The 21,384-nt window shown below is 42.2% G+C and overlaps 1 protein-coding gene across 6 annotated transcripts; it reads right to left on the reverse strand.

The window, feature by feature from the left end:
- Positions 1–8,600: 8,600 nt before the first annotated feature.
- On the reverse strand, positions 8,601–19,240 carry dcun1d4 (DCN1, defective in cullin neddylation 1, domain containing 4 (S. cerevisiae)). 6 transcript variants are annotated; one of them, XM_027022621.2, is made up of 11 exons: positions 19,147–19,240; positions 17,304–17,374; positions 16,434–16,473; positions 16,216–16,303; positions 15,736–15,824; positions 15,554–15,624; positions 14,889–14,980; positions 14,523–14,631; positions 13,438–13,542; positions 13,090–13,192; positions 8,601–12,979 (listed from the first exon to the last, which is right to left on the reverse strand). In XM_027022621.2, exons 1-11 carry the CDS (start codon positions 19,238–19,240, stop codon positions 12,924–12,926), a joined length of 918 nt encoding a protein of 305 aa, XP_026878422.2. In that variant the 3' UTR covers positions 8,601–12,923. The 6 variants fall into 6 exon arrangements, with proteins under 6 accessions (XP_026878422.2, XP_026878423.1, XP_026878421.1 ...); XM_027022622.2 differs by lacking the exon at positions 19,147–19,240 and adding an exon at positions 18,744–18,954; XM_027022620.2 differs by lacking the exon at positions 19,147–19,240 and adding an exon at positions 17,449–18,261.
- Positions 19,241–21,384: the final 2,144 nt, after the last annotated feature.

Consider the following 21,384-nt stretch of genomic DNA (forward strand, 5'->3'; position numbering starts at 1 on the left):
CGCCCTTACAAATTAAAGGCCGGGTTCTGACCGGCCTAAAGCTGGTGCAGAGGTCACTGCAGGCTGTGGAGTGGAAGGTGAGAGGGAAGATCTCATCGCTAACGCAGTCCCTGACACCCTGTACCAGGCCGACCCTGATGAAGAGTTCTGAGGCACAGTACACGCTTTGCTTGAGCGAGCAGGAACTCTGATAGGCAGCGGGTGACAACATCCTGCAGCTGTTTGAGAGTCAAGGCTCAGCCTTTCATCTCCTCCCAAACAAGCGCTGGCCGCTAGTGTGTCAGTTCCGCTCAGCAGTCAGTGCAGCGCTCAGTAGAGCTCTCAGAACAGCGGCAGCGCCGTTCTTACTCCGCGGCTCTTTCTCTGAGCAAGACTGCTGGCATCTGTGTCTGCGTAGTGTGTACATCAACGACCAGCTCTTCATTTGAATGCATACAGAAATTAGGAAGTGGCTGTAAAGTCTGTGTGCACTGTCTGGAAGAACAATCCTGCAGTACTCGTTACACAATGATTAAATGTCAGTGCTGTCGCATCCTAGTCACGCATCTCTGCTAATGATGTTTGGGCTTCTAATGTAATGCAACATTAGAGTCACTTTAAAATTACCAGTGAAATTACATGTGCCTGTTCAATGGCTGCTGGGATGCTCCTGATTGAAAACTAGTTGCACCAAGTGTCATGATGGCTACAGATGACAGCTCCTTTAGGATCTCCTGTGTTTACGAGGGCAGGCTGAAGTAGAGCTGAATTCTGGTGTACTGTGCAAATAATGTCTCGCAGAGAACATCCATGGACCAGAAACTTGACAAAGTGAGCATTAACATGTGTGCTTTGCCTATATTTTAAATCTTGAATTTATGAGCCAATGCCACTCTGAGTGAGTGAGTGAGTGAGAGAGAGAGAGAGAGAGAGAGAGAGAGAAAAGAAAGAAAGAAAGAAAGGGAGGAAGAGATAAATGATTTTTCTCCTGACTATTTGGTCATGGCTTTATAAAAAACGGGAAGTTCCTCAGTGCAGTAAATGTTGGATATTGTGTAATTATGTTAATATTATTTACTACATGGCCTCTTTGTTCTTTTTTCACTAATACATTTAACCACTTTTGCTTTTCCAGTCAGCTGGTGATCATGTACCTAACTCAAGGGCACAGTGGCAGCAGATGGTGTCTGAGGATTCTGTGGGTTTAATTAACCATTTCAAACCATTTAATAGTCCTCCAATATAAGATGTCTGTGTTGTGTTGTCTCAGGACTGGGCAGTGCTAAATCTCTGCAGGTCCTTCAGCTCTCCCATAACAGGATCTCCAAGCTTGGTCCTGCTGACGCTGCTGGGTGTACTCACCTGAGAGAGCTTTACCTCCAGCATAACCTCATCAACACCATCCACCCTTGGGCCTTCAAGGACTTGAAAAGGCTACAGGTAATAGACGTTGGGGAATGGTATATCTAGTTATGGGTTTAACATGTCTCAATTTTATGTAAACATCTCATTCAAATACAGATGTGTGAGTGGGGTTATTTGCATTTCTTATTTAACACATTTGTACTATATGAATTATGAAACGATCTATATATTGACAGTTACACTTAAAAAAAAAATTCACAGTAACTTAACTGGTACGTGCTAACAATTAATATATCGATCATACCACGTAGGTCCTTGACCTAAGATACAACCTGTTGACCATCATACCCACGCCAGCCTACCTATCTCTACGGAGCTTGAGCACATCGGTAGCCATCGCAGGAAATAAGTGGAGGTGCGACTGTAACTTGAAGACACTCAGAAGGTGGCTGAGCTTTGACAGTGACCTGGGTAAATCGACCTGGAAAGTGGTGTGTTCCTCTCCCCCCCACCATGCTGGAAAGGACCTACTGCACCTGGAAGAATCTGAAGTCGTCTGTTCATCACATGTGTATAACACACCTGGTCTCTATAAGGAGGAGACTGTGGATGAGGGGAAGGAATTATTGCTTTCCTGCGATACTGCCAATCAAGGTACTGATTTCCGCTAACGATTTGACATATTATTCATAGTCTGTAGAAACACTTGCTTTATTAACCACTCAACCTCCTCCAAAAAAGCTCCGGAAATAGTATAAAAAGTGTAAGCCTAATGGTTTCTTTATTTAGCAGTAGATAAAATATATTTGATTTATTTATAATTAATGTTGTATTTTTCCTTTAGATTTCATGCAATATCGTTGGTGGACACCGAACGGCCATGTCTCTCAAAGCCAACAAATTCTTCTTAGCAACATAACAGAGCGGCATGCAGGACTGTATGTATGTGTGTCAGGATTCCTGGAAGAACAAGTGTCAGTCTTCAATCTAAATGTGCGTAAAAGAGATCATGACAGAAGACTGCGACGTGAAGTAAAAAGTGTTTGGGATGAGATCACTGGAAATGAAAGTATGAACATGCGGAACAATATTCGACAAGCAACAGCACGAGTACCCAAGTCTGATTTTGTATTGGCCGTTTGCCTTTCTGTCTTCATCACGTTTATAGTGGCCTTTTTCCTTGGTGTTCTATTAAGGCCAATCCTGGACAAATTGTACAAAAGAATTCAAACTAAGAGGGATTCTACATCACCTCCAAACTCCACATCTTCCTCCACAGGTCCACGGCCATATGTAAATGAAGGATATTCTGATAATGATGACCAAATCCATAAAGTGAGAGCAGGTTCAAGAGTTACATTTGGTGGAGTTACAGAAGTAAAACCTGAAGCAGGTAATATTCCTTATTATGTCACTGTAGAAGATGCCAAATCAGACAGCTCATCTGACAGTACAGTATATCGTGATGTTGATGCATCATATGAGAAGACAGAGAAAAAAGAATCCTTGACAGAAGATGTTGGTGCTCATTGCATAGAAGTGGATAATCTAAGGGGTAGGGCAGACAGTAATCCCAGCATTTTACAAGGGGCGAGCAAGCAACTACTTCTGAGAGAGAAAAACAAGACAACATCTTTAATTGTTGAAATGACGAAAGTGGAGGAGCTTCAGCTAAAGTGTGTTTCATCCATATCCTCTTATGACATGAAAGATTCCATTGAGCAAAGTGTAGATTCTTCTACAGTCACCCTACATTATGATGAAAAAGCCTTCACAGAAAAGGAAGGAACAATACCAGGATTTTCAGTGAGAACATCTGAACCGAGGGAAGAGAACGTGGACGCGATGGACCCAGATTTGTGGAATGACAGTGGGGAGAGTTTTTCATTTTCCGATGGCTCTCCAAGATCGAGTAGTCGTATTTCAGAACTTGCTGTTCTTGATTGTCCACTAAGTAAAAAGGAGATGTCTGTAGATGTGCAGTCTGTTAGACAGAGCTCCTGCAACACAAGTGAAAGTGGGGAGAGTGAAGGAGGACAAACACAATACACTGTCAACCCAGAACAAGAGTCAGAAGCCCATAATACAGTAAATGACAACATCCAACTTGCTGGAAACAGACACTCGAGTCATCAAGAGGGCACCTTAACTGAACAACCATACACAGGCATGGGTACTCGTTTCAGACAACATACTATTACGCTGGATCCATCAGATGTACATATAGCCTTTATTCAAGGTGATAGTTTTGATGATGAGGAATTTACAGACCAAAATGAATTCTCCGATTCTTCAAACATCAACAGTGAAAATGAAGAAGAACCAATAGAATACCATGTGCATCCTGTTTATAGGACCAGGAAAACAATCACCAGTCTATTGACAGATAAATCCAACACTGGTAGCGCCAGTGAAGACAAATGTTCTGATTACCCCAGGAGACTTGAGATTACAGAACTTGAAGTTAGACGTGACCATTCTATACCAGTCACAATACCAGACAGGGTTCTTAATATCAATTTTGACAATTCCTCAAGTAGCACAGATATAGAGGAGAAGACCGGTAATGAGGGAGAAAGAAAAACCTTTAAAGGACTGAGTGCGTTAAGTGCTCTGTTGCTTACCAGAAGCAGGGCTGAAACAGACCAGGCAGATCAGCCCCTTTCTAAAACAACAAATACAGACAGTGGAAGATTCTTGGGCTTGACTTTCAACAGACCAACAGTGTCATCTGAGGGCACCGTCAAGCCAATGACAGGTGAAGAAAGCTTGTTTGGAAAAATAGGACAAGCCTTTGACCGATTACCAAAACTGAACAGATCTCTTCTGTTCTCAATTTCTGATCCTCAGCCTTCAGCTCAATCTGCATCTAAACCTGTAATAGAGACAGAGTTTGAGTCACAGAGATCCCATCTGAGTTTATCTTCACAAGAAAGTTTCTTTGGAAACACTGATGTAACTTTGGATGCAATACCAAGAGAAAAGGGATATCTTGAGTTCTCACAGTCTGAACCACATCTTCCAACTCAATCTCCATCTGGTCCTTCAGCAAAAGTAAAATTCATCCCCAAGTCAATAGTAAAAATTGAATCTAGAAAATCCAGCTGCTCATCTGAACACAGTGTCAGCATGCCCCCTAAAGAAAGTAACATTTTTGGTCATTTAGGTGTATCTTTTGATGACCTACCAAAAGTAAAGCATCATCTTCACTTTTCAACCTCTGAATCTTGGAGATCTGATTCTTTATCTGCAGAGGAGCTCAGTCCAACCACTAAAGAAAACAGTTTCTTTGGGCAAGTAGGTACATCTCTTGAAGAAGTGCCAAAAATAAAAAGATACCTCCATTTCACACAATCTGAGCCAGTTCAAGCTCCATCAACCTTTTTAAACAAAGAAAGGGTTACACCGGAGTTAGTGACCAAACAACAGTCTTGGACATCTGATTCTTTATCTGCAGAGGAACTCAGTCCAACCACTAAAGAAAACAGTTTCTTTGGGCAAGTAGGTACATCTCTTGAAGAAGTGCCAAAAATAAAAAGACACCTTCAGTTCACACAATCTGAGCCAGAACTTTTAGTTCAAGCTCCATCAGTTTTGTTAAACACAAAAAGGGTCACACCAGAGTTAGTGACCAAACCACAGTCTTGGAGATCTGATTCTTTATCTGCAGAGGAACTCAGTCCAACCACTAAAGAAAACAGTTTCTTTAGGCAAGTAGGTACATCTCTTGAAGAAGTGCCAAAAATAAAAAGATACCTCCAGTTCACACAATCTGAGCCAGTTCAAGCTCCATCAACTTTTTTAAAAAAAGAAAGGGTTACACCAGAGTTAGTGACCAATCCACAGTCTTGGAGATCTGATTCTTTTTCTGCAGAGGAACTCAGTCCATCCACTAAAGAAAACAGTTTCTTTGGGCAAGTAGGTACATCTCTTGAAGAAGTGCCAAAAATAAAAAGATACCTTCAGTTCACACAATCTGAGCCAGAACTTTCAGTTCAAGCTCCATCAACTTTGTTAAACACAGAAAGGGTCACACCAGAGTTAGTGACCAAACCACAGTCTTGGAGATCTGATTCTTTATCTGCAGAGGAACTCAGTCCAACCACTAAAGAAAACAGTTTCTTTGGGCAAGTAGGTACATCTCTTGAAGAAGTGCCAAAAATAAAAAGATACCTCCATTTCACACAATCTGAGCCAGTTCAAGCTCCATCAACCTTTTTAAACAAAGAAAGGGTTACACCGGAGTTAGTGACCAAACAACAGTCTTGGACATCTGATTCTTTATCTGCAGAGGAACTCAGTCCAACCACTAAAGAAAACAGTTTCTTTGGGCAAGTAGGTACATCTCTTGAAGAAGTGCCAAAAATAAAAAGACACCTTCAGTTCACACAATCTGAGCCAGAACTTTTAGTTCAAGCTCCATCAGTTTTGTTAAACACAAAAAGGGTCACACCAGAGTTAGTGACCAAACCACAGTCTTGGAGATCTGATTCTTTATCTGCAGAGGAACTCAGTCCAACCACTAAAGAAAACAGTTTCTTTAGGCAAGTAGGTACATCTCTTGAAGAAGTGCCAAAAATAAAAAGATACCTCCAGTTCACACAATCTGAGCCAGTTCAACATCCATCAACTTTGTTAAACAAAGAAAGGGTCACACCAGAGTTAGTGACCAAACCACAGTCTTGGAGATCTGATTCTTTATCTGCTGAGGAACTCAGTCCAACCACTAAAGAAAACAGTTTCTTTGGGCAAGTAGGTACATCTCTTGAAGAAGTGCCAAAAGTGAAAAGATACCTCCAGTTCACACAATCTGAACTTTATATCTTAAGTCAGTCACAGTCTCAATCCTCAGTCAAACAAGTTGTGCCACCTGAGATAATGAAAAAAGGAGAATGTAAGACATCAGGCTGCCCTTCCAATAATTTTGCAGAGTCAAGCAGCAGTTTCTCTGAAGTATGTACATCTCTAGATAATTTAGCAAAGGTAAAGAGATGTCTTCATTTTACTCAATCTGAGCCTCAGTCTTCAAATCAGTCACTGTCCCTCTCTTTAAACACAGAAAGAGCACCAATTGATGCACTGACAAAAACAGAACCAATTGGGTTCAGCTCTTCATGTGACAAAGATATACCATTCAACCAAGGGACCTTTATTGGGCAAATTGGTTTATCTCTTGACCAAGTGCCAAAAGTGGAGAGATACCTTCACTTTTCACAATGTGAACTACACCCTACAAGTCAACCAGTATCTATAAACATTCAAGAAGTTCCAATAACAGAATTCCAACCCAGATTCAGCAAGTCATTTGAAGATATCAAACAAACCACTAATGGAGACGTCTTTGACAGTATGGGTTCTGTAGATACATCAGCCACTGAAATACCAAAGTTGAAGAGATATCTCAAGTTTACCCACCCTCAAGTTTCAGCTCAGCCTCCATTGCTAACTTCACAAACAGAGAGGGTCACACTAGAATTGGGATCTAAATCAGAATCTACCAAATTTGAAAGGAGGCACAGTTTCTCATTTGAGAATGAGCTTAAACATACCACAAATTTAGATTTCTTTGGGAAAACAGATGCATTTCATGAAGGAATACCAAAGGTGAATAGATACATTAATTTCAGTCAATCTGTTCCTTATACTCCAACTATGTCACCATCTCCCTCCTCCAAAATGTGGGAAACAATGAATGAAGGCACAGCCTCAGGGAAAGCTGGGGAGGTTTTCAAGCTAACAGAGACTCTTAGAGAAGATTCATCATTGGAAGGGAAAGTAGTGGCAGATACAAGTATGGTAGGGCAGCTTCGCAGGCCTGAGAGGTCTCTCTTCTTTTCAGATTCGGACACGTATGTCAAACTTGGCCAACCATTCACTCCATCACGAGCAGGATTAGAGCAGACAAGTTTATACTTTTCGTCTAATGACAAAGACAAATCAAACGCACAAGATCCTAAAAGAAAGGCATGGCTGTCTACACCAGAGTCTGAGACCGCCGTGGAGCCAAGGTGCTCCAGATTGGGTCTTTCATCCACTCAACCAAATGTGACTGAAAGTCATGATCTCTCTCTTTATAGATTACAAACACCCAAAAGATATCTCCAGGTCTCAACCTCACAAGAAATTTCAGATTCAGTCAGAAACTCTGGCCTAGCCTTCCATCCAAGGACACGTCTAGTTACAGACATTCCAATTCAGGATGCATCAGAACAAATCCCAGAAATGCCACATGATTCTTTGGGAAAGAATGATGACAAAGAGTATGTCAGACACAGTTCTGAAGCCCGCCAAAGGCAGGAATGAAGATTGATGTTTCAGCAGAAAAGGAGAGTAATGGATGGGTTCAGTTTGGCCTCCCCATCTTCCACATCAGAAGATGATGATAAACAAGAAAGTCTCTCATTTTATTATGAAAGAACAGTCCCATCCTACTCAGAGCACACTTATCTTGGTGACTCTGCAGGACCTGCAAGCCCTGCTGCAAGCCACAAGGATGCTGCAAATTTAGGATTTGAGGGCCAAAGTGCTAAGAGTATCTCATCCCTGAGATTGAAGTCTGCCCTGCACTCTGGAAGTGATATTTATCATAGTGATATTTAAAAGCTACCAAACTGCTTTTAAACATACATGCATACATACACACACACATATATATATATGTGTGTGTGTGTGTGTGTGTGTGTGTGTGTGTGTGTGTAAACCTAGGCAATTAAGTAAGATACAGAAAATTGGCTACTAAAGAATCCTGATTTTGTAACATTTTTAGATGCCAAGCACCTCATGGACCTGGTTCATAATTCACGCACGTTTAACATAATTCACCACAAGGGGGCACTGTTGCGTCAATGATTGCCTTCTCGTTCACTAATTACAATTCTAAATATGCCTAAATTGCTTTTGGTGTACACCTAATGATTCATAAAAATATTAATTTGCAATATTATACTGATTTGCAATCATTCTGAACAGTGTTATTCTCTGATCAATATATAAATCTCACAATATTTAATACATTTTCCTCCTTTTGTGTATTAGGAAAGTAATCAAATTCCTATAACACAAAGAATTAATAAAGACTTGCAAATTATGTATTACTATTAAAAATACAATTGTGAACACATATGGTTGAAATAAATGTATCATTCATACATAGCAACATAAGCATATAAAATAGAGGTCACATTTGAAGGAGATGTAATATTTTTTCACATTACTGACATTATTTCTGAAACAAAGATTGAAATTGGCACAAAAAATCGTTAATAAACCCTTTATATGCTGAATGTAGAGATACAGTGGAAAAACAAACACGTATACACACATCCATACATATATACAATCAGATGAGACTGTTCAGCCTCTTGCATTAACCAACGTTCCCACCATAAACCAGTCATTATAACAGAGGAGATCTTCTACTGCTTCTCAGATCACCATGGTTTCAAAGCACTCCCCCTCTCCACTCCGAGGCACAGACAGCGATAATGAATAAACTCGCAAAAAATATCTGTGGCAATATTGGACTTGGGGTCTCCAGCTAGCATGCATGTCACAGTGGATTTGTTGCAATATCACTTGAAACTGGGTAACTTGATTCTACCATTCCTTAAACAGATGGCTTTGCCCAGAATGCTGAGGTCACTGGATACTTCTTGCACTTTTAGAAACTTGGCGGTGCTACTCCCTGCCCCTCATATACTTGTAAACATTGTAACAGAAACCAATTTTGTAAGCATCGACAACCAATGCCATAAATCCATAGAAACCACTACACGTCTACTGATGTACCGAGGTCATGCACGTTGTTCTTCTGCACTTAGAATTGTTATATACAAAAATTTTTAATTGTGAAGTTGTACTAGGTATTCAGTGCATTTAATAATCTCAGAATTACTGTAATTTTGAACCTGTGATATTCACAAATGCTTTCAAAGATAGGGAATTTATCTGATTCAGGTTTACATAGTAGCATTTACAAAAACAAACAAACCAAAAATAGGAAAGACAAAAAGGAGTTGTGAAATGGAAAAACTGTTGTAGTATAAGGAAACGTAATGATTATCAGTCATTTGAAAAGTAGTTTGCAAACCCTCTATTTAACCTGCAGGTACATAAAATACAACAAAGATAAAAACATTTTTAAAATATTGTTATTGTGTATGTTTACACCTACACCAACTTTTTTTTAATTCATATTGATAGGGCTTTACCCTGAAATAAATGTATACTGTGTACAATTACTTTTTTACTCTAAATTAAATGAAGGAGGTTTAAACAACATTAAGCAATGTACCAGCAAATCAGAATGATTTGCACATAATGTAAAGGAAGGAAAAAAAACCTAAAGATATCTGTCAGAAAGCAAATATTAATTTGGCATTGCAATTAAGTAAATGCTATCTTTTGAGCAGCACCTGAATGCAACAAGTTGTGAATAAAGTCAAACGCTGCAATGACTTCTGGGAGTTGTAGTTCAGCACTTAGTGAAAATGGTGGGAAAGTAAAGTAATGCAAAGAGGAACATCTCAACAGATGAGGTTACATTTGTGTTTAAGCTCTAAATACCATCATACAATCATGGTTTTCATAAAGCATTAAGACTGCATGACTGGGGGGGGGGGGGGAGGTTCTAATAACAAAAAAATATATATAAAAAAAAATCCACAAATACCTGTACATAAAGAAAATAGAAGCATACAATTTACCCCGAAACCCCAACAAAAACTCACTCATTCACAGGTTGCTCTAATGAGCAGGCATGCACTTTTTTTCCTCTGATGACAAGTTAGCTTCACACCACAGCCAGAGACACAACTGAACATTTTACAACGAAACCAGAATGTTAAGCAGTTGCTATGCAACAGTCACTATAGGTTTAAAGTCTTTGCCATGGAAGCTTGTTCCCTTGACTGGTCCATTCTACTCCATATGCCATTGTACCTACATAACACATGTGTGACTGTTGAACAGTTGGAAACAACTGAAAAAGAATCGAGACAAGACCCATAACCTTGCACCTTGTTTGCAGAGCTGCGAAAGATACACTTGAGTAGTTCAGCAGTATTTTGCAATTAAATTCCAGTGCAGGGCCTTAAAACAAGTTCAGGGCACATCAGTGTCTCCAGCCCAAAGTATTTCATCTCTGAACCAAATGTGAAGATCTGGTGCTTCAGAGATGCTGGTACTTCCTGGTCTCACAGGAGACTCCCTGTAGTCAGAGGAATAAGCTCAGAAAAACTCCGAATGGTAATCGAACGCTAAGAAGCTGATAATTAGGGTGGCCAGACAAACTTATTTTTGGCAAATCTTTCTTACCATTACAGGAAAATTCCTGTGCTTTCTCAAAAATAGAATCTGTACTTTTCAGGGTGTTTTAAATTGGTAGCATTTTTGTAAACCAAATGCTTTTAAAGTAAGATGATCACCTTGCATTAGCCTTCACATGACATAACACAAGCTTACATGGTGAAAACATTCTCCCACTGTTGTCTGCTTGTTTTGGATTTCATGGCTTAAGACCTGATGAAACAAAAAACTAAACCAAAAAAAAGTATGTAATTTCAGAGAACCTGCATGGCTTTGACAGCTTCCTCTGCACCTGCCCATGTGAACTTGCAAAGAGGAATTGTAGATAAGTTACGCTACAGGAATACACAGAATGGAAGCTAGTTCAGATTCAGAACACTAGCTCTCAAGTTAATAGGTAGGTATATCATTTTGTTTGCTAAACAAACTCCTTTATGTTAAAATCCTCATGTATAAATCACACAATAAACCAAGAATGTGATATCATTGAGCTGTTATTCTCATGGTTGTACAGAACAACTTTGAACCTGAAGCTAGATGCATTTCTATGTCCTATGAATGCCTGTATGAGGCAAATTTCATGGTATTTTATTTATTTTATTCACTTTAGAACCACACATTTGACAAAATCACAAAAGTTATTTTAAAACATTGCGAAACGGGCAGAAAATGCTGGAATTTTTCTTTAATAACTTTAGCAGTTTTGTTCTTCTGCCAGGATCTCCCTGGACACAGTAGAGAACCATGACGGGAACTAGAACATGGCATATAGAGTGGCAACTCAATTATCATCCAAGAATCATTCTTTATGATCGCTGGCACTTCATTGGCTCTTGGTTTTATAATCATCAAGCTGCTTCCTGCCTAATTATTTCCAAGTCATTTAAATTGTTCGTGTTAGTATGACTAATTGGTAACCAATTATCCAATTAACTCAATTATAAAACCAGATGAAAGACACTAAATGTGTCTAGTGCCCACTCTTCACAGGTATTGCTTCCTGCATAATACTAGGTGCTAAGGAGGCACAGAAGGACTCTGTTGGACTGTGCGGTGTGGGCTATGTGGGTCACTCAGAATCACACTTACGTGTGATGTGTCCCAAGTACAGCAAGATAACAAGAAACAACAGAGACAAAACCAACATGGGAGTCACAAAATAACCATGATCATAACAACCATGGCAGTATAATGAAACGTGCCATTCAGAAACGGGCATAAAGCAAGACGACAGAAGAATGGTAAAGAATGGAATTAAAAAAGCCAAACAAAAGCACAAATAGAACAAAGATACATTTTTCTCCGGACCACTTCTAGGCCTCATTTATCAAATGTGCAGTCAAGCTTTGTCACAAGATAAGTATATGAAAGATTTATCGTTTTATGGCTCATACTTTACAGAAACGCACAAAACTACGCTAAAGTCTAGTGTAGTATCATTTTAGCAGACTGTTCAAAGAAAAGCCCTGGTTTTCTGATTGAAGTCTTGTTTTCCTGGCCTGACCTTACTTGTGTACTGTAACTGGGAGTTTTACTATAAAAGGCTGTTGTCAGGCATTGCGTTTGGTCAGAAGTGAATTAGCAGCAGTGGTCATTTTGATCCAGTCTGAAAAATACCACTTCAGAGGCCTGGGTGAATTTTTGCTTCCCTGGTCACTGGAAGTATACTTGCTCGTATTCAATAAATGAGGCCCCACGTGTTCAAAAATACTACACTTGAACATGAGGGATAAGGAAAGGAAAATGAGCCACCATGCCACGTAGAGCATCAGAAGTCAGCCTCTTAAACACCCATCAAAACATTCAGTTAGATGACATGTCACAGTTGCGTGGGGGAGAGCGGCACTAAGGTTGGTTGTGTGCTTTCCCATGTTGCACTGCAGGTGGGGAAGGGCATCGGGTGAGTATATAGGGCTGAGCTGCTGTTTCTCCTACATACCACCAGTGGAGAACCTCACAAAACCCTGGTGAGAAGGGCAACATGAACCAGTGCAGTATAGAACACTCATTTGCTCTCTCTCACACACACACACACACACACACACACACACACACACACACACACACACACACACACACACACACACACACACACACACACACACACACACACACTATTCACTGGCTGGACACCTACAGTTTGCCCCAGCTCATTCAGATTTGTTGTTTTTGTTTCTTTGTGGAACTTTGATTCTACGCCATTTCTGTCACTGTTGCCATGGTTCTTGTTGCCGAGTAAATTCTACTTGTTGGTAGAGACGATGAATTTGTTGCTAAGACATCTCTCTGTCTTTGTACCATTCCACAAACTCATCCAACAACACTGGCCCTGAGGAAAGAGAGAGAGGGAGGGAGGGAGAAGGAATTCCTACAAGACTGTCTGGACTTGGGCTTCTGTACACTACAGATCTGTGTGTGTGCGCGTGCGCTCCGACTCACATGCGCCGTCCTCGTCGTAGTTACTGAGGTCCAAGTCAATGGTCCTACTGAATTCTAGCACGTTACACCACTGGTCTTTATTTACTACCTTGTACTTGGATTGCTGAAAGAGAAAAGAGGCAAAGAGAGTCCTATCACACACAGAGCTGCTGACAACTGACGAGCAGCACAGAACTTCAAAGCGTGGCTGGCAGGCTGACGCGCAGACAACTGACTACTGATTTTATTTTATATATATATATATATATATATATATATATATATATATATATATATATATATATATATATATATAAAAATTTGAAAGTTGTTAATAAAGTGTGAGTAATTGAAGGTCAATAGCTGCACCTCTAGAAACTGGTTAAATACAGGAAACAGAGGCCATGTTTTCCCCAGTAGGAGTCCCAGCATGCACTTGGCAGTATTTAAATCTAAACTCCTCTGATCCTTCTCCTGCAAAGACACACACACACACACAAACGAGCTGTTAGGCGTCACACCGTGAACACACCACAATAAAAAGGACACATTGTAGAGTTAATGTCAAAGCACTCAGGAAAATAAAAGCCTCTTGTATGAAGTAGAAAAAGAATCATCTAGATCAACACATTATGGAAATCAGCAAGTTGAATAGAACCAAATACTGTCACTGTCCATATAAAAACTTCAATGCTCTTCTATCAATACAAGGAATCTCTTCACAGCTCCGAAATGTAATAGACTTTATTCTGGGAATTTTTTAGGGACAGAATGAACAATTAGCAATACTCAATCACAGTTGTCCACATCCTGGAGACAGAAATGCACTGCAGGTGGTGATAAGAAACTGGTCACTTGTGCCCTCTGGCTTTATTGCTCATACCAGTCCAATAAAGAGAGAGTTTGCCATTTTCCAATAAAGCTCCAGCTGAGTAACCACCTCCCACCTGTAGACAAGGTTCCTACTCCAGGTCAATAATCTGAATTAAACTAGTGCCGAAAAAATAAAGTAACCATAATCACTCAAACGATGCAGGGAATGCCTGAAAATATAATATTTTTGATAAATAGTAACTAAAATGTACAGATGATGCAAACAAATTTTCTAATATTCCCTGACTTTACCCCAAAAATGATCAAATACCCTGACAATTCATGTCTGTAATAGACTAAAATTCCATGATATACAAGAAATTCTAAGACCAGTGGGAACCCTGTATGGAAAACAGTAACCCTGACAAAGTGAACAAAAACAGCCCAAAATAAAATCAGCAGACTCTCTCAATTTTTTTCCAGCCTGTCTGCTTACAGGGGTTCGAGTGTTCCTAGCCCACATTACAGAAACAGCAGCAGGCCGTGAACTGTGGTAGGTCCACAGCATCCGCAGGGCGTTTCAGCTCGACCAGGGTGCAGAAAATGACTTGTGGGGGAGGTGTTGGGGCTAGTGCACTCACCCGGGCAAAGTCAAAGGCATATCGGTATATGAGCTTGAAACTAGTGGCATCATTGAGGATAGACCTCAGGTAGTCTAGAGAATTCCTGAGTTTTTCTGTTGAGTCACATCTTAAAATGAAAGAGAGACAGAGAAACCACGTAAAAGAATAGCCATAGGTGATTATCAAGACTGCAGCATAATCCAGCTAAGATTAAGCATGCTCCAAATTTAATTGCAAATTATTTTCATGTAGCAGACCCTCTCTGGTGTTTGACAAGCCTGATTTCAGCGTTTGCTTTCTTTGGATGTGAGGTGGAGAAGCGATGAAGCCTAAACGATGCAAGTGAAGGCTATAAGGAGACAGGCAGAGTGTAGGCCATCTTACTGCAGCAAGCCCATGCCACGCAACCACTCCTGCAGGGTGAAGTAACCCATGCTCTGAGCGTTCAGTTTCCAAGCCAACACAAGCATCACCACCTGGACACACACACACGCAATGACAATGCGTCTCTGAGACCCTGAATAAGGGTACAGAGCTCATGGGAAATGTTAACCCTCCTGGGTCCGGTAAGATCATGAGCACAGACTACAGCCAACACACAGGAAGAGGACGCAGATCTTTGCTTATTAGTGGTTTTTATCGTGGTTACCAACAGATGACATTTTCCTTGCTAGTGGTCCTGCTTCCTTTACTTAAAATAAAAACAGATCAAATCAATCAAGTTGCAACCTATAATTTAATAGTGAATATATATAAATAAATTGTTATATCTATCTATCTATCTAGCTCTCATCCAACCAACAAGAATCATCATATTAATACGACACCCAGACAAAGGTCATCAGTTGTCCCTTCTGTACAAGGCTCAACTGAACTAATAGCTACATTTCAGTCCTCCTGGAATTCATCCAGGCAAAGGAACAGTCAAATTTGTTATTTTTTGACTACAATCAGCAGAGGCAAAGTGACTTGCAGGGGTTTAACACCCTTAGGGGTGAGAAGGAGGCACTTCTGACAATTAGGATTTCGCCTCATCATTGGTGTCTTACATTCTCTGGTTCCACGCCAATGTCTTCACAGAATTTCTCCATGCCTTCTGGTCCAACTACATCATCACAACCTGCATCTCACACACACACACACACACACACCATTTATCATGTTGCATTTCTTTACATCAGGCATGACCATCTGTCAGACATTCACAGGCTTTGCCACGGGGAGGACTCACCTGCGTATTCGTAAAACCATTCCAGGCATCTCTTACTGGAGAAAGACTCCGTCTCCTGAATACGAGACGGCTCCTGTTTTCTGTACACGCTGAGTCAGGAGAGAGGTCACAGCTCACGCATGGACGCACGCGCGCACACACCCGTACTAGGAGGCCCAAAGTTTACAACTAAATGCATCCTCATACAATCACTGTTGTGCGTGTTGATATGATGTAAAAGCTATGTTGATTGTAAAGTGTCCTTGGGTATGAGAAAGGACCTAGTCTGTGTACTAGTCAAAAGTGCTAACTGATAGACCGACATAACACGCAAGTGCATGCATGCGAGAGTCAGTGCGTGAGTGAGGGGGTGCGCGAGGGTGTGTGCATGCGTGAGGGGGTGCACGAGGGTGTGTGCGTGTGTGTGAGTGAGTGAGGGGGTGAGTGCGTGCATGAACAGGTGAGTGGATGAATGAATGAAGGAGAGGTGAAGAGGCACACCTGTCTTGTCGGCTCTTCTTGGCAGACAGGTCATCTCCGGCAGTGGGCCTCCTCTTTTTCCTGGGGGGCATAGCTCTGGGACAGCAGGCTGAGGATGAGAGACAGACAGGGACACAGTCAGGCTGAGGACTCGCACAGCGCTGGATAAACCCCCCAGCCACTGGGGCATCCACAGGGTACTGACGGAAGAGGGTCCTAGAGGTCAGGTGAGGTCATACCTGTGGCGTGAGTGTCTGGGCCAACGTCCTCAGTCAGGTTCTAATAGGGGGGGAAGAAATGGTGTCTCACACACACATACACACACACACACATACACACACACACACACACACACACACACACACACTACATTGCAGCAGAGCCTGTCAACTGCATTAGCATACTGGTGTCCAAGAGAAGGGAGGGAGGGTGTGTGTGTGTGACGTAGGTGGCTGCCTCTCATTTTCTCAAGTCTTTAACCTTTACATGCTGCCTGCTTTCCCTCATCAAACAGTGTCAAGGGCAGAAAAACAAAACATGACCACAAAGCCCATTACTGCAAATCACACTACCATTAAACTATAAGCACCACACTACCAGTCAATTGCCGAAAGCAGTCATCTCCTGTCATGAACTGCCTCATGACCAGGAAGTGAGGCACAAGGACCTAAAGTCCTTGTATCTTACTTTCGGCATTATTTAAAAGCTGACAACAGGAGCAATAATTCTTGCATGACAACTCATGGGCTCACTACAACTCACAAGGCATGTAGCAGTATTACACTACTAACAACTAACTAGCTAAGTCACCGACACTCACATACATACTCAAACATGCACACACACACACAAACACACACTTACACAAATGAAATTCACCAGTGAGCCACACTGCATCACACCATCTTTTTTCATCTTTTTAAAAGATGACAAATAGTTTTTTTAATTTTTGGAATTTGTCATTCCTGGAGTGAAGAGTGAAGTTTAGCCTGAGATACAGCCCTGTTTCACAGAAAGCACGGCAGAGTCTGAAGTCTGTGAGTTTGAGACGGCCCTTCCCTGGTGCATCCCTGGCGATTGAGCAGACAGAGAGGATGATGGGTATTTACCAGCCTGTGCAGTGTGTGGTAGATCTTGTGGATGCTGGCCAGTGTGGGCACGTGGGAATTCAGCTGGAAATCTGTGAGGGAGAGGCAGAGGTCAGTTAACACAGCAAAGGGCAGGCACCGTTAAGCTCTATGGACAGTAACCCACGTGGGCTGTGGCTTTTGTGTGGTTGCTGTCCTATGTTAGGGTGTGTCGACAAACTCTGTTTTTGACATCTTAGATGGTGTGGAAGCATGCCATCTGCCACTGGGTCTAAAAGACTACTGCACCAGCCAATAAAGTGTACACACACAGCATGATGCATGTACATACATCTCATCTGCAGGCATGAGGAACGACACATTACATACGATTTCTAAAGTGTCTGTGTGGAAACTGGGCTGTTTTAAAGTTGGATTCTTTATATAATTAAGCTTTTTTTTTTAAAGAAAAAAAAAAAAAGAAAAGAAAAAAAGAAAAATCCCCAGTCTCCTGAAAATATAGGCTACAATGTCCGCACGCTGATAGTGAAAATGCCACACAGTGAAAGAAGCATTTATGGCATGAACCACGTCAGGCTTGGGGTAGGGTCGGACATGGGTGGACAACACTAAGACAATCACAGCCTAACACAACAAGATGGTTTTGGTATTGCACGTGAGGATGGAAACGCTGCGACCCGAACACTCGGTTAGGTGGTAAAACGGTGGAAGCAGACACCATCTTACACAATGCACAAAATATAAAAACAATGCGTATTGTATTCGATTCTGTACATCTGGGACGTGACTTATTAAAGTACACGCTAAATGCGCAGTTATTTATGAGTCTATGACGCAGTTGTATGAAATATAAGCAGAAGTGTAACAAACGCACACGACTGTTCCCTAGACAAGGACTTAGATTTGGCACGCGGCATCCGTAAAGTGTCATTTTTCGCATTAACACGGAGCACTTCCCAGGGTCTCCAACCACCCCAACGGCGCGCACCAGCGACCTGGCCACATACCTAGCATAACACCGCGCGCACGCACAACTTGCGACGAGTTTACAAAGTATCCAGCGCGCGCGGCCTTCTGGGGGCTGTAGTTCCGATGACGTCTGACTGCAGCTTCCTGCTAGGCAGGCGGACCACACTTCCCAGAGTTCCGCGCAAAACTCTTTTATTCAGCAGCACCCCTCTCCTGACACTCAGCCCAACTGATGAACGCAACCCAAATTGCACACCCACACACACACACACACGCAAAAACACGTCTCGTTCGCCAACAAAAGGAAGTCTTAATAATTATGTTCGGTCACTCTTTGAAGCCCCCCCCCGGCAGGCACAACGCGCGGACCCGTGCACGAGATCTACGCACGCGTTGAAAAAAAAGATACACAACTGCGTCACAATTTTTCACCCCCTGTAATTTTCCGCAGTTTTCTCGGGGAAAAAAAAACCACGCACACCAAAACCTGACCCATTTCCCCATGAATCCAGTAATGCCACCTAATCCCTCCCCGTGTGCTGGACAGAACTGCACTGCCGAGGCTCCTAAAGGGGCATCAGACCGGGCGCATTGTCTGCCCGCCCGCTCGCTCCTCTGCCCGCGCTGCCAGGAAAGCGCACAAGCGCAGCGCTCACGAGACGATCTCGCAGCCGCGTCTTTGTAGCTGCGCGCTTGCGGAGCGGCGCTACAAAAGCGAAACCAGCAGGCGTTCGTCTCGCCTCCGATTCGTGTCGCCGTTTCGCCCGTCGGCCGGTTTAACGACCACGAAACGCGTCGCGCAGCCACAGAGCGCGTAAAGTTCACACGAGCTGCCGTTCGCGACCCCCGCTCGACCCTCCCGGCGCGCCACGCGCTGAGGCACTGTCGTACTTACTTGTCGCATCTGAGTGCATTTTTATGAAACACTCGACTGTGTTTGTGCGAGTCTGCAGACCGGCCAGGGGGCGGGGCGTGTCAACGCTGGCCATGCCCACAAATGATTTAGATGGACGGCACATGTCGTGGCCACGCCCATGCCCGTTAGTGATTGGTTAAGCGAAGTGGCAATCGTTTTTGGTACGCACAAAGACCTGAGTCCCACCCAAGGGCCACTGTAACAGGTTACGGCTCTACCGTAGCCCAACCTACCGAAGTCGCCTATTGGCTAAGGCTCACATCTAGACCAATCAACTACCATGGTTTCCTCGTGCAGCGAAGAAAGCCACACCCACGGTGACATCGGATTGGCTACAGTTAACCCGGAACCCTCCTTTAGGGTTAGCGGCATTAGTTGAAACGCGCGTCAATCAAATAGCATTTCGCATCTTTATTGGTGTACATGGCCAGTTTTGTTTACTGTAGGGCGTGAACGTCCATTTCCTCTTGAAAATTCTGCTAGAAAGTTATAACGATACGCTAATTTATTTTATCCAAACAAAGTTGAACGTACAGTCGATGCTGACTGAAGACACTATGGGACAAATCGTTATGTCGCCTGGACACTGGTCTGCCATAGCTACCGCCAGAGGTGTCCACATCTCGCATTAATATTCATATCCTTTGTTTACCATCGTCTCGGATTTTCTTTTGGGCTTTTAGATGGTCGATGGTGACTCTAATGGTTTGCCACCCTGAGATAACTAAGAAAAAACTTTGTGGTCCAATTTATTCTTCAGCTCTAACTGCAGTCAACTTCAGCTTCAACTTCAGTCAAAATGTTTCATAAAGAAAGAAATCGTTTTAATCTCTCTCTCTCTCTCTCTCTCTCTCTCTCTCTCTCTCTCTCTCTCTCTTTATATATATATATAAAGAATGTACCACTGACATGAACACCTTTTGTGAGTTTGGCAAAGCAGAAATACTGGGGATCTGGGGATCTGTTGGCTTTCAGATGTCTGATTCACCCATCCTGTGTTGAGATAATGGAGTCCCAGACACAACAACAGAGCATCTTCATTTTCAGAGCCATGGCCTGCTTCTGCGGACCAGACTCCATGTCAGTAAATCGAACTGAAATGGTTTAACACGTTTTTCAGCAGTGCCCAGCCGGAGTCTGTTGAGCGCAGTTTAGGAACATTATCACATTCCCTGTCCACCAGCAACCCAGTGTTGTGCAATGTTACAGTGCAGGAAGTGTCACTTTAGGACTTAAAATCTTAGTGGATATTTAGTGCAGCGCCAGCTCCTTAGCCAAAAGGACATGCAACGCTGTACTGCACTGTCTTAGCACCCTTCTCGCATGTCAATCTGTCTCCCTGCGCTTGATTGCACTGAGCCACTGGCCAGCAAAGTCCGGTTTTCCACACATAAAGACAATCCAAAAAATTAAGCATTTTCAGTGGAGGTTCACCACTTTTAATGCTACAAGCTCCAGGAATACACTAATACAGCTGGAGAAATGTCTTAATTTAACACAGTCAGGTGCAAATGCACTGCGAGCGAACATCTCTCCAGTGAGATTGTGTCTACGAGTCTCAGATGACTGTCCCAAACTCCATTAATATAACGTCTTCAGAATGAAATATTATTCCTTAGCAGCTCCACTGTGACTGGAGAGCTGAGGACCCTGCACAGACGACACAGACTGCTCTTACTGCGCATGTTCGGTCTCCCATGGGAAACAGCACTCACTTTGAGAAACAATGCCTTCTTGATTTTGTACTGCTGGAAATCAATTTATCACCATGAGACATGTTGGCTATGATAAACGTTGGACAGAAGAACGGCTCCTAGTGGAGACCCGTCCCCAGAGACTGGGTTCTCCCTTGTACCTGATATAAATGCAGGGGTTTTTTTAAAGAAATGATTAGATTCTACATTATTTTAGTTTTACGTTGCTTGAAGATGAAGTGTGTTTGTGTTGTTCAAGTTACATGCAAATATGATTGAGAGCAACACTGAGTAAAAGTAATATCTCAGGTAAGACATTCACATTATACTTATGCACATAAAATCATTTACAGAGAGTTTGAGTTTGCTTAAAGTAATAAATATAGCTTATATGCATTGTTGAGTATAAAGACTTCGTCTCTCACAGATGTTTCGGGGCACTTATAATAGTTTGACAATAAAAAGAAAAGTTGTGGACGTTATCTTTCTTGCTGTTTATTTATTATTTGTGTTATTGAACAGC

The sequence above is a fragment of the Electrophorus electricus genome, chromosome 3 (genome assembly GCF_013358815.1).
Source record: "Electrophorus electricus isolate fEleEle1 chromosome 3, fEleEle1.pri, whole genome shotgun sequence".
Taxonomy (NCBI): domain Eukaryota; kingdom Metazoa; phylum Chordata; class Actinopteri; order Gymnotiformes; family Gymnotidae; genus Electrophorus; species Electrophorus electricus.